The 12,411-nt window shown below is 43.4% G+C and overlaps 1 protein-coding gene across 1 annotated transcript; it reads left to right on the forward strand.

Moving 5' to 3' along the window:
- Positions 1-712: 712 nt before the first annotated feature.
- Positions 713-9,513, forward strand: Fam216b (family with sequence similarity 216 member B). Its single transcript, XM_028879167.2, is given in 5 exon segments — positions 713-802; positions 2,688-2,803; positions 4,484-4,553; positions 4,556-4,603; positions 6,546-9,513. Coding segments are annotated over 4 exon segments (402 nt in total). The 5' UTR covers positions 713-802; positions 2,688-2,704; the 3' UTR covers positions 6,731-9,513.
- The last annotated feature ends 2,898 nt before the right edge of the window (positions 9,514-12,411 follow it).

Consider the following 12,411-nt stretch of genomic DNA (forward strand, 5'->3'; position numbering starts at 1 on the left):
GCTTAGCCTTTGTATTTCTCCAGGCTGTTCTCTGTCTCTGAATTCCTTTGTGTTTTCTCACACCCTTCTATGTTTTCCCTCTTTGCCTAACATCCCTCCCCCTTCCATCTGACTTTTCTCAATCCCAGAATCTCGTGGAAACTGCTTCTAATCTTCCATGTTGGCACACCCCTCACATTGCCCCGCAAAAAGGATTCTTGAGAAATAGTAACGCCATCACAGAAAAAGGCAATATCTTCTGCCATGCATGTAGCTTCTAACCGACATGAGTGCAGAGAATACCTTACTCCCTCCCCGCCCAAGAAATAGGAAGAAGGACATTGTGTTGAATTATGATGTGATCCCATAGGTTATCACAGTCAAATTCTGTAAGGAACCATTTCTTCACCATTCTGAGCAAGGGGAAGTGGATATTTCTGACTCCAAATTCGGGGAGTATGCATGAGTGGCTTGTTGCACTAATAGATTTCTTTACCTTTAACCCTGAGCACCTATCTCCATGAACTTTTCTGCTATTCCTGTATATAATGCAGATATAAAAGTTTAGAAGTTGACCCTTCATTAGATATGAAATTTAGGACAACAACAGCAACAAAGAACCTCAGCTGTGCTCTTGAATGTCACCCACAAACTTGGCATGAAGCCAAGATTCCCCAGTTCTTTGTTTCATCTCCTGGTGTTGCTTGGATATTAGTTTATCAACACACGGAATTCCTGCTACTGCTGTGTGACTAGAAAACATTGCAAGAAAGCTACCTGGAGTATGCATGTTAGCATTTAAAACAGGGACCCACAGTATAAGGTAAGTTCTTTTTAAGCAAATTTGTCTTTTGGTTTCGGATTTCATTTAACGTGTAGGTTGGTTTTTTCCACCCATTCTCCAGGCATTTTAAGCAAACTTTATCCTGTGTAGACCACTTGAATGGGTAAGATGGATTTCTTCAGCAATAGCCCAAGAAAAAGCCTACGTGAGCTGTTGCCGCAAGAAACATCATCAGTCATTTTCTCGCACTGTTTGAAGACAGAAGGAATCATTCTAACTTTGAAGAATATTTATTCTTTGCTCTGCAGACCTGGAAAATGGGAGGAGGGATTTTGAAATAATTTGAGTGCAGGAAAGAACGTGGGTTTCAATCAGAGAGAACATGCAAAGAGTATGTCTTGATTGCTACAGATTCCTGGGTGCCCACTAAAGAAAAGTGATATTAAATAAAATATTCATAGTTTTATTTATGAGCTTATATCATGGAAACAGAACACAAAGGGATGCTGACTGATGTTTCTATAATAAATTTCAGCTATAGAAGATCCCCATGGCTAGACCTCATATCTGAGCCAATCATAATTTCTCACATGTATTGGGATTTTCGTTGCGGTTTTAAGACAAGGTCTCCCTATGTAGTCCTGGAGCTCTCTGTAGAGACCAGCCTGGCCTGGAACTCACAGAGACCTGTCTGCCTCTGGCCACCAAGTGCTGGGATTAAAGGTGTGCCCCACCATGCCTAGCTATTGAAATATTTTGAAGAATGTGTGTGTGCATGCATGAGCATTCACTGGGGGCAGGTAGAAAGAGATGATGCAGACACCAACTGAGAGCACTGGACTCACGACTCCAGTGAATTCAACAAACTATGATGCAGGCAGTATGGCTACCACCAGGAAGATGGCTGGAGGGGGCTAGCAAGGGAAGAAACTCACGTCTGAGTGGCCATTATTCCAGGTCCTCTCCTCTAGTTACCCAGTGATAAAGGTATTGATAGCAGCCTGCTGTATTCCGAGGGCCTGTGGCTACACTTGGTTTGTTGTGTCCTTTTTTTTCTGTCATCTGTAGTTTGTACTGGTAAGGGCAGAGGAGTGAGCAGAGAGGAAGATGCTCAGGATTTCTATTTGCCTCTGCAACCCTAACCAACACACTCTTTCTTCTCAGACTGTTAGTTTTCCCTTATTGGATAGACCTTAGATTCTAAACCCTAATCCACTGAGAAAGGACATGTTGTCCCTACACAAAAGTCCTTCATTCTGACCTTTGTCAGGCAGGGGAGAGAAACGCGATGGAGTCACAGTTTATTTTGTAGCACTGTGGTGTAAAACTGTAGATCTAAAGGTGCCAGAAACGGATATACTTTGTGTCTGCCAGCAGTTGTATTTTAGGGAACGTTTAATGACCTAGGGAGTTTCATAACATAGCTGTATTGTGATCACCTTTTCCTAAAATTATTTCTTATTTACTAACTAAATAAATGGAAACTAATCAAATGCCAACAGTATTTAAGGATGGATAATCTTATTTTCTTCTCCAATTTGAATTCTGGGCCTCCGCGCCGCCGCGCCCCCCCAAACTGGCAAAGACATAGACATTTCTTTTAGCGCCAGATAAGCTTACAGCACTATTTAAAATAGTAAAGAAGTAACTGCTACAGACTGGAATGTCTCTAGAAGATACCCACTCTGGACACAGGGAAGCAGGAAGACAAAGACTCTGGATGATTCCTTCCATCACAATGAGGGAGGATTGGAAAAGACAGAATGCTAGTAGACTGCAAACATCTCCTTACTTGGAAAATAGGAGAATATAGTCTTCTTCGTGGGGAAAAATATTTACTTATTTGCTTACTAACTGTCTTAGGTCCATCCCAAAGCTGGTCAAACAGAATGAAAACTGATTCTGTGTCTGTTATTCCTTGGAGGTACAAGACAAAGAAAAATGAGGAGAAACTTGAAAAAGCAGTACCAGCCCCAGAATGTTCCACAAATACCTCGCATTCAAGTGCCTGCCTCTGCTGTTGACAATTCATTACTGAAGGTGCCACATCTTGTTGGAAGAGGGAGGCCTGTTCTTTCTTTGGAGGGTTGAGGACTTTTTTTCGACTGTCTGTGTGGGAAGTGGGTATTGTTTGACCCCGAGGTAAGTGCCTGCTGAAGGAGTGAATGAAGGTGGACCTGGACAGCCTAACCCTAAACACCCACAATGGCTGGAGTCTGAGAAGCGGTCTTCTCCTTTCTTGGCTGTCCCACCACCATGGGAACTCACTTAATTGGCAACATCAACATCGTGGCTTCCTGCTTGAGATGTCTTTCCCACCAAGCTAATTATAGCCATTCACACAGGAACTCTCTGTAGCGATTTCATTTTTCTTCCATCTCTTCCAAGAAAGATAGGAGGCAATGTAAGAATATGAGAAACGGAACCTGCTACTGACTTCTCATTTAGGATGTTTAAAGTTTTACACAGGGAAGGAAGTAGGCATAGTTTTTCTTGATAAAATAAAAATTGTAACTTTCAAGATTTTTTTTAATCTGATGTAAGGAAAATTCCCATTGTACTGGGGAGCTTTGCTGTTGAAGTGGGCCAGCAATTTTCCTATTATCTTGTCTGCAATCATGTGAAAGGCTTAATTAGTTACTCAGGAATGAAATCCATTCTCTTCTTCAAATGTATTATCCCCAAGCATACATACTATAGAAACTGGGAGTGAATTGATGTCTTGCATTTTGAGGCTCTTGGCCTTGCTACTTTTACTTTTAATATCAAATTAAAAGACTCTAGACTTAAAATCAAATTGTCTCACAGATTTCAGATTTTAGTCCCACACAAAATGTCTAACCAGTAAGTCGCCTTAGCCTATGTGTATATGTAAAAGTGTAAGAGCAGTTTCCCCACATGGTTTCCAGTTGGCTTTGAAACTTGTCTCCTGGGTATTTTGTATCCAGGACAAACTTATTTTAACTTGGCTTTTCTAGAAGGTTCATGCCATTATCACAGTTTCCCCACTTATTTTTGAGACAGGGTTTCATGTAGCCCAGGCTGGCCTTCAACTTACTATGTGGTTAAGGAGGACTTCAAACTTCTGATCTTTCTACCATCCCCCCCCCTCTGTCTTTGAAACAGGATCTCACTATGTAGCCCTGCTGGCATAGAACTCACTGGTAGATCAGGCTGGCCTTGAACTTGAAGTGTTCCTGTGTCCCCTGCCTCCTAAGGGCTGGCATATACCACCATGCCTGGTTCCTCTGTTCCCATGGCCCCTTTTTACTGCCAATATTAATCTCCTAGCACATTGTCCACTTGGTTGTCTGTCCCAGTTCCTTACTGGGAACTTCCATTGAACATCTCAGCTCTCTGGAAGCCTCCATCCATCAGGCCCTATATAGATTCCCACAACCTATTTTTCTCAATAAAGATCACTAGAATCCTCACATCCAGAAGCATTTATATCTCCTTCAGTATACAGTTATGACTTAGAGTACCTAGAACCTTCTCCTTCCCTGTCATCCACACCTTTTCCTTCATCGTCATCCAGACACGGAGAAGATTGTTTACCCAAAAGGTGAAGGGACATTTCCTGATTATTCATGCCCCAGGCTCCTTAAAAATACGTGTCATCCTAAGAGAAGTGTCTTATTCCTGTGGACACTAGTTTTGAATGTGTTACCCTTTTTAATTACATAGGGGTTTAGCAAAGTCACCTCTTTGTTCTAACAGGACCTAAATCAAGGGCAGAGACGCTACTTCTACAGCATCATGAGGATTTATGACTCCAGGCCCCAGTGGAGGGCCTGCAGACCCGCTACATTCACAGCCTTGGGTACCAGCAGCAGCTGGGTGAGTTTAACTACCTTACCAGAACCAGGCATAACAGCAGGGGACTTTTCATTACAGCCAGAAGTCACATCTCCAGATAAATAATCCAAGAAGAATGGCCTCTGCCAACCTATTTTATCAACATGGTTGGCTAGCCAAGTTTAAAAATGATTATCCCTGACAATAGACAGTGAAGTTTTATAGGTGAATTAAGAGGGTTTAAAGAAATTAGAGTATGGATTCTTATAAAATGTTAACAACTCTCTGAGATTTATAGGAACTTGATCTAGTAGATCAATACACTGGACTTGGAAAGCCAACATAAGCTGAAACAATGGCTCCCCTCCTTCCTGTTTGTGTAAGATCAAAGACAGTTTACTCCCAATAATAACAGCTATGTGTTTCAGCATTTGGCATAGCCCCTACATCCTGCCAAGGGCGTTATGTTCAATATAGTTACAGAACCAGGATCCCACACAGATTCTGTAATTTGATGAAGACCATTCAGTCAGCCATCGTCAATGAGGGCTTCGGGCAAGCGGTGACTTCTCCAAAGACCATGGCTTCCATCTGCTCATACTTTGCTTTCTCTCTTTCTACCAAATCCACTCAGATTTTACAAAGCTCAGATGAAACCATGGTTTCAAAAGACATGAACACATCATGAGCATCAACCCCACTGGAAGGCTTCATGGCTGTCAATTCCTTTATCCTACAGGAACACCTCTAATTGCTTGCCCCCTCCATGCACAGTCCTCCCAACTCAGGTAGAAAATTAAAACCCAGATGAGTTAAATAACTTTACCACAGTCATAAAACTAGTAAAGGAGGACCTGGAGTTTGGTGATTACTGAAGAGTGTCTGAAATATGGTGGAAGCACCATCTGGTGGTTTTGTTTTCGGAGCCAAATGCCAAAGAAGCCAATAAACTTAAACACAGAGGCATTTAGTAATGTTCATAAAATCTAATTATCATCTTACTAAAATGCAGATTCCCATGCCTTGCTTTCCGGGCTTCCATTTCAGAAGGTCTTTGAAGAGAGTAGAGTTTTGAATTATAATGGGATTTTTTTTAAAGCACACTTATTCAGAGCATCTAGTAGGTACAGTGAAGTCTGTATTTTGAGAAACATTGAACGAAATCATTTTTATCTTTTTAACCAGAGAATATCTTTCTCTGAATTGAAGAAAGTTTTGATAACTAAGGTAAGTCACATGAGAAGGCTACTCATCACTCAAGTTTCTTTCCTAATGTCTCGACATGCTAGTTGGTGACTATAGTAACTTGTGTTACTTAGCTCTTCTCATTCATGTGACAGAATATCTTACAGAAACCACTCTGGTTAGGAAGGACTTATTTTGGCTCATGGTTTCTAGGGGTGTCAGTCCATCATGACATGGAAGGGGTAATACAGGACTGCTTTTCACATCCTGACAGCCAGCAAGAAGGAAACAGAGAGTATGGGTACTCACCCACATTCAGGAAGGGGCTCCCCCAGTTAATCTTCTCTAGAAATAACCTTCACAGACACACAAGGTGTGCCTCAACAATCTTTAGGTCAATCAGGTTGACAGTGAAGATTAACCATCGTGCCCACTGAAGGAAAAATGCAAAATAAACACTTCCTGTCCTCAAGGACAGTATAAACAGGGAATGCTAATCATGGAAGTAGAACTTTTGTTTGCCTCTGTGAATATTTTTGTTCCATAAAATTATTGAGTTGAAGAGATGGCTCAGTGGCTAAGAGTACTTGCTGTTCTTGCAAAGGACCTGGGTTCATTTCCCATCACCCAATTGGCTGACAACCACCTGCAAGTCCAGCTCTAGGAGGTCTGTCACCCTCTTATGGCCTCTGGGGACAGCAGGCCCACATGTGGAGTACTCATACACATAAAACAAAAACTAAATAAACCTTTCAAAGAAAAATACTGACCTTGAAATTCCTCTCATTTCTTTGTTCAGGCTATATCACTCAGCAGGAGGCCTTGTCTTATGCTGCCCTGCTTAGACATTCAACCATGCAAGCCTCAACCAAGGTGGATCCTCAAAGGACCATTCCCCGAAACTCTTCAGCCACGCAAAGAAAATGCCGTCCAGCAAAACCAGAGTCTAGAGTTAGACCCAGGGCCCCCAGCACAGCACACTGAGCATCAAGACCCGAGGCTATGCATAATCTCTAAAATAGATAGCTTATCTGTGTATTCCTGGCAAGTGGGGGCTTGGTATATGTCTGTTGTATGATAATGAATAAAATAATACTAATATAAACTCCAGACCTACACATAATCCCATCTTCATATAAATGTCGCCAACAAGAAGAAGTTGGAAGATTTGCAAGCTATAGAGCAGATAATAAGCAAGGTTTATCACATATAATCTGTAAAATAAAGGGGCTTTCAATGTTTTCAAAACATTAAAAGCTGCTTCTGAGTTCCAGTGTCCCCGTGAAGTCTCAGGGGAGTAGAAGGGGACCAGTGACTGGACCCCTCTCCCTGGGTGACAGCTGCTGGCAAGCTGCCCATTGCACACCTGAAAATATACAAAGCCACACAGTCAGTACTGATTACGGAGGTTTCTGGAGTCACAGTGTTAGTGACGAGTGCCACATGCCTCTTCCTACCTTTATCCCCATCAGGCAATGAGATTCACTGTGGCCCTGCAATTTCTGGTTCTCTTGACTCAATCACATTTCTGTCATTTTTGAAATCTGTGTTCTTCAGTTTGCTACTGCCAGGCTGATTCTAGACATCTGTGATTGACCTTGACATGGCTAAGCTAATTCATGCACACACCTGCCCCTGGCAGTAACAAACGCTCTCAGCAGAACAGAAAACAGCCCCAAAGAATTGATCTCAAGTCTTGTCTTTGAAGATCTTAAGAACTCGTACAAGACCATGCAAATGAGCAGATAATGAGAAACGGCCAGTCTGGTTTCTCTGCAAATGGCACAGTGTCATATTAGATATGTTTAATAATGACTTTCTTCACCAGATTTTCTCTTGTGTGTGCCAAAAATTAGTGATCCCATACAGTCAAATTAAAAACTGTCACTTCCTTATCTTTATTTTTTAATGCCATTCATGTCAGCCAATGAAGAAATTGTTGAGATAGACCTTATTTCACAAGAGAGATTGAACATTAATTTGAAAAGAAGTTGTTACAATGCTAACACACACCCTTTCCAGCCAAAACCCAAAATAACAACAACAAAACAAAATTTCCTCATTGATAATTGCCTTTCTCTGCAGCCATTAACATAAAAGATATGAAATCAGTCGAAGGCTTCTAAAGAGCCTCAACTGTCGGGTCTCCGATTCCACCTGACGTTTCTTTGGATGGTGTGAGGGGCATGGTTGTCCCACCTGTCTGTCAGGCAGTCTTGGGAAAGCAGGAACAACCTCTGACCAGATGGAGACGATGCTGCTATGGCTCGTACTGTCCATCGTCAGTGTGGAGAGACTAAGGGGCCATTTGCCTAATCATGAAGCAGCTTCTTGAGCATCCTGACACTGATTCAAGTACTCTGTGTAGATCACACTGTTATATTAGGGGTTGTTAGGTAGCTTTTAAAAACCCCATAGAACTGGGGTGAGCTGTGACGTAACCCTCCTAAGAGGTAGAGGATGATGGCTGCCCTAACAGTCCACATTAACCTTCCCTTGTTTCCACTCCCAGCCTTTTATCTCTGTGAACTGCTGGCTTGCACTTTATCGTGGGCTTTTTGCGCCTTGGTTGGCCTAGGTACCTGCTGAGTCAGCGTTAGCTGGTGGTATAGAATAACAGGAATAACAAGCATGGAGGATGCTGTAACCCTGTATCAAAAACTCTCGGGAGCGTTTGTCCCAACAGAGGCTTTTACAATCCTATGGGCAGGTGAATGTCACCGGCCCGTAAGAAGGACAAATTAATAGATGTAAACTGGTGCAGGATCCCTTCTTGCTGATTCCCCCTTCTGAGAAGATAATGTTTCCTGTAAAGCTAGAGCCTCACATTTCAGACTTGTAAAGATGTGGTAGCTTGGGGAGCTTAAAAAAAAAAAAGATGCTCACCGAAAAGGACACTGAGAAAGATAATCAAGGAGGTAGAAAGGGCACACAAAGGTTTTAGGTAACCCTAGTGCTTTGACCAATTGGAGACTGAGCTGCTCTGGCTCACAATGATCACCATCAACACAGGGATTTCAAGGAACCATTTTATCTAAAATTGCTGACACCTGAAAGAGACCCTGACCGTGGAAAGCTGTCCACAATGCTTGTTGAACAATACTGATGTTTTCAAAGTCTGCTATCAGACTGGCCTCCCTCTGGGTTTGGGATGTACTTCAAGGGTGCCAGGAAGCTACACACCTGGGGAGGCCTGGCAGTGGTTATCGGGGAGAAGTGATCAGAACAGTTCCTCCAAGGTGCAGGCAATAGCGGGCAGCAAAGCATTTTCAAAAGGTAATAAAGGTAATACAGCCAGGCAAAGTTGGTCTCCATTTTATAATTGCCGCAAGACAGTCAGGGACAGAATGTGCTCCCCGCTCCTTCCTTGCTATAAATCCTAAACAACTGCTAAGGGAACACGAGTTCTGGGTTTTAATTATCCTTCTTGTCTCTGTTGGGAAGAGTCTGAAAAACTTCTTGTGTTATGGTTCAGACATTTGATTGTACTGAATGGGACCTGTGTTGGGAGTTTCGTCCTCAGTGTGCTGATGTGTGGAGATGGGACAGAGCTGTTGTGATGTGGAGCCCCACAGGTTTATGGGGAGTTATGGGAGGCATCACTCTCAGGGGACTTGATGGGGCTCTTATGAGACCCCAGGTCGTCCCCAGGAAAAGCCCAGCAGACGTAAGACAGCAGTTCTGATGCTTCCTTGTCCCTCTTGGTGAGCAGCCATTCTGTAAATATCCAAGTGTTCTTAGACAACTGTATATTCTCTCATGGACGACTGTGGAAATAGAACATTATGTCCAATAAACCATACTCTGTAATTTTTTGAATATGCTCAAATGTGCTTCCCTGTTTGACGTGTTCTCTCTCCTCTCCTCTCCTCTCCTCTCCTCTCCTCTTCTCTCCTCTCCTCTCCTCTCCTCTCCTCTCCTCTCCTCTCCTCTCCTCTCCTCTCTCTTCTCTCTCTCTCTCTCTCTCTCTCTCTCTCTCTCTCTCTCTCTCCCCCCCCCTCATGATACCGGCTACTATGAGATGGTGTAGGGAGGGGGCCCTAGAGCCAGAAGGAACATCCATACTGTACAGAATTGCAGTCTCTAAAACTGTGATATTTCCTTACAGCAAAGAAGAAAGCAGGCTACTCCAGCCTGCTACCTGGCTGGCTCACAGTATGCACACTATCAACTGATGTGTCTCTAACCACTGTATGGCATATCCTTCTTTTAAAAATCTTTTCTTTTTCTTTATTCATTGTGTCTTTAACATGATGTCTCCACATCGTATCTCCCAATCTCCCCCAGCTCCCCCTAACCCCCCAAAAAAATTTAAGAGAAGAAAGGGGCGGGGAGGAAGAAAGGGAGAATCTCGTCATGGAAGCTGCAGTGTGGCACAGTGAGTCACACAGTAAACCCCTTTATCCATAGATTTTTTTTACATGCAGGTGTTCATCCTAAAGAATCACTGGTCTGGTTCTAGGCCCTGGTCTCTGCTACACAATCGACCCTGGAACCTCACTGGGACTCTTCCTGAACATCCTATTGCTACCCTGAGTCATGGAGATCTTAAAGCCCTGTGATTGCAGGGCCAACTCCTCCCCCTCCCCCGCCATGCTCTGGCAGATCACAGATGGGGTTGTTGCTGGGATACGCCAACAACGCATAATCCTGGTTCTGGGCCTGGGTAGTTGCAGCCTTGGTCAGCCCGCCAGCCCTCCCCCGTCTTCACCACCAGGGGGAGCTCTCCTGCATTGTCGAGGTATTTACATTTCTGTAAATTCCCCTCATGGCTCTCTCTAGTCAGTTTCCTCTACCAAACTGTGACCGATGGACATCACAGCCTTGACCACTGTAGTCTGGCCTTTCTAGAGTTTTACAGAAATGGGATTTTTGTTTGGCTTCTCTTGCTTAGTGTAATGCTTCTGTTAGGATTCATCATATTACATAGATCAGTACTTTATTCCTTTTCATTGCAGAGTAATGATTGTTGCATAGATGTGCCACAATTCCAGCATTCACTCACCCATTAATGAATATGTGTGTTGTTTCTAGTTCTGAACTCTTTGAACATAGCACTAGATAGAGATAGTGAATGTAAGTCTTACTTGAACGTTAGTTTGCCTTGGAAAGATACCTAGAAGTACACTTGGTTCATATGTTATATCTGCATGGCATTGCCGTATATGTGAAACTACCATGGTGCTTTCCAAAGTGGCTGTGCCATTCTCAATCCCAGAAATGTTACACAGTTTAATGTTTGTATTCTAATGACTATTGCTGCCCAGCAGCCTGGGTTTGGGAACAACACTGCCACCATGAGTGTTGGCCACTTTCTCAGTGGCAAGTTTTAGAGGAGACAGTCATGTGTGTCCTGGGGGTGGTGCTGCTGAGATTCTTGGAGACTTAACGGAAGAAACAGCAAGGCTGAACATGAGCAGTTTGCCCTGAAAGGCGACCCTTCAGTGCCAGCAGAGGAATGCACACAGAAGCAGCCTCTTTGGGGAGGACCGTCCCTGGATGGAAGCATGGTGCAGGGTCAGCATGGGCTCATTAATTCCTCACCTTTCTTGTTTACATCCTCCTTCAGGCCCCTCATCCCCCAAATCGGTAGTTACTTATCATTACATACCGAATTGTTGCAAAGGTCAGTGACTTCAAACTGCATTATTTATCGTATCACATTTTGGTTGTGGGGCATAGAATTGGGCATGGCTTAGCTGGCTAACTGAGGTGTTAGTTAGCCACAATCCACAAGGCTGCAGCCGAGGTGTGTGATGAAGCTGTGATGTCTACGCATTCATCCAGGGAAGGCCCCACTGCCAAGTTCACTCAGGTGGTTGTGGCAGAATTTTGTGCATTGGGAGCTAGTGCATTCAGAACCTGGGTTCTTACCAGCTAGAGACAGTCTTCTCTTTCCAGTCACAGATATCTCAATAAGGTAACTCAAAATGGTGACTGACCGCCTCAGGGTTAGAATGTGTGTGAGGTGGGTGTCAGAGCCATTTATAACCTAGTCCGTAACGTCTGGTGTTGATGTTGTATGCATTAGAATTAAGTCACCAGGTCCAAATTCCACACTTGGGTAGGGTATTGCCCAAGAGTATGGCTGCTAGAAGGTAGGGTTCACTGGGTGTCATTTTATGGGAGATGAGGAATGGCTGGCATGCTAAGGTGCAGAAGGAAAGGAAAGACTTGTTCTTACACAGCCCAGAAAGGGACTCCAACTTGACTCCCGGTCCACATCACTGTCGTCCCACTGCTGACCACATAAACCCAGTGCACTCTTGGGCTAACTGCTGAGTCTAGTCAGAGGGTTAGCTGTCTTTGAAGGCAACCGTTCCACACTGCAGGCGATGTTCCTGCATGGCCCTCCTGAAGTTTGTTTTGAAACTCCCAAAACACTGTAGGGGAAAAGCAATACCAAGTAAACTGAAGACATTTAATAATTGATGCCTTGTTCTTGTGTAAGATATACAGTTAGAATAGTATTTATCAGAATATTAATCCATATCCAGACTTAGTGAGGATGCTTTAAAATGCAAATTCTTGTGTCCCTCCTAGGCTCAATTAATCAGGATATAAGAGATAGCATCCCTGATATTTAATACCTAAGCAGGGGAAAGCAGAGCATCCTTTTACATTTACAGTGTGATTCAAAAAGTAATGTGCTTAAACCCAGAAGA

This window comes from Peromyscus leucopus, chromosome 9, assembly GCF_004664715.2.
Source record: "Peromyscus leucopus breed LL Stock chromosome 9, UCI_PerLeu_2.1, whole genome shotgun sequence".
Taxonomy (NCBI): Eukaryota; Metazoa; Chordata; class Mammalia; order Rodentia; family Cricetidae; genus Peromyscus; species Peromyscus leucopus.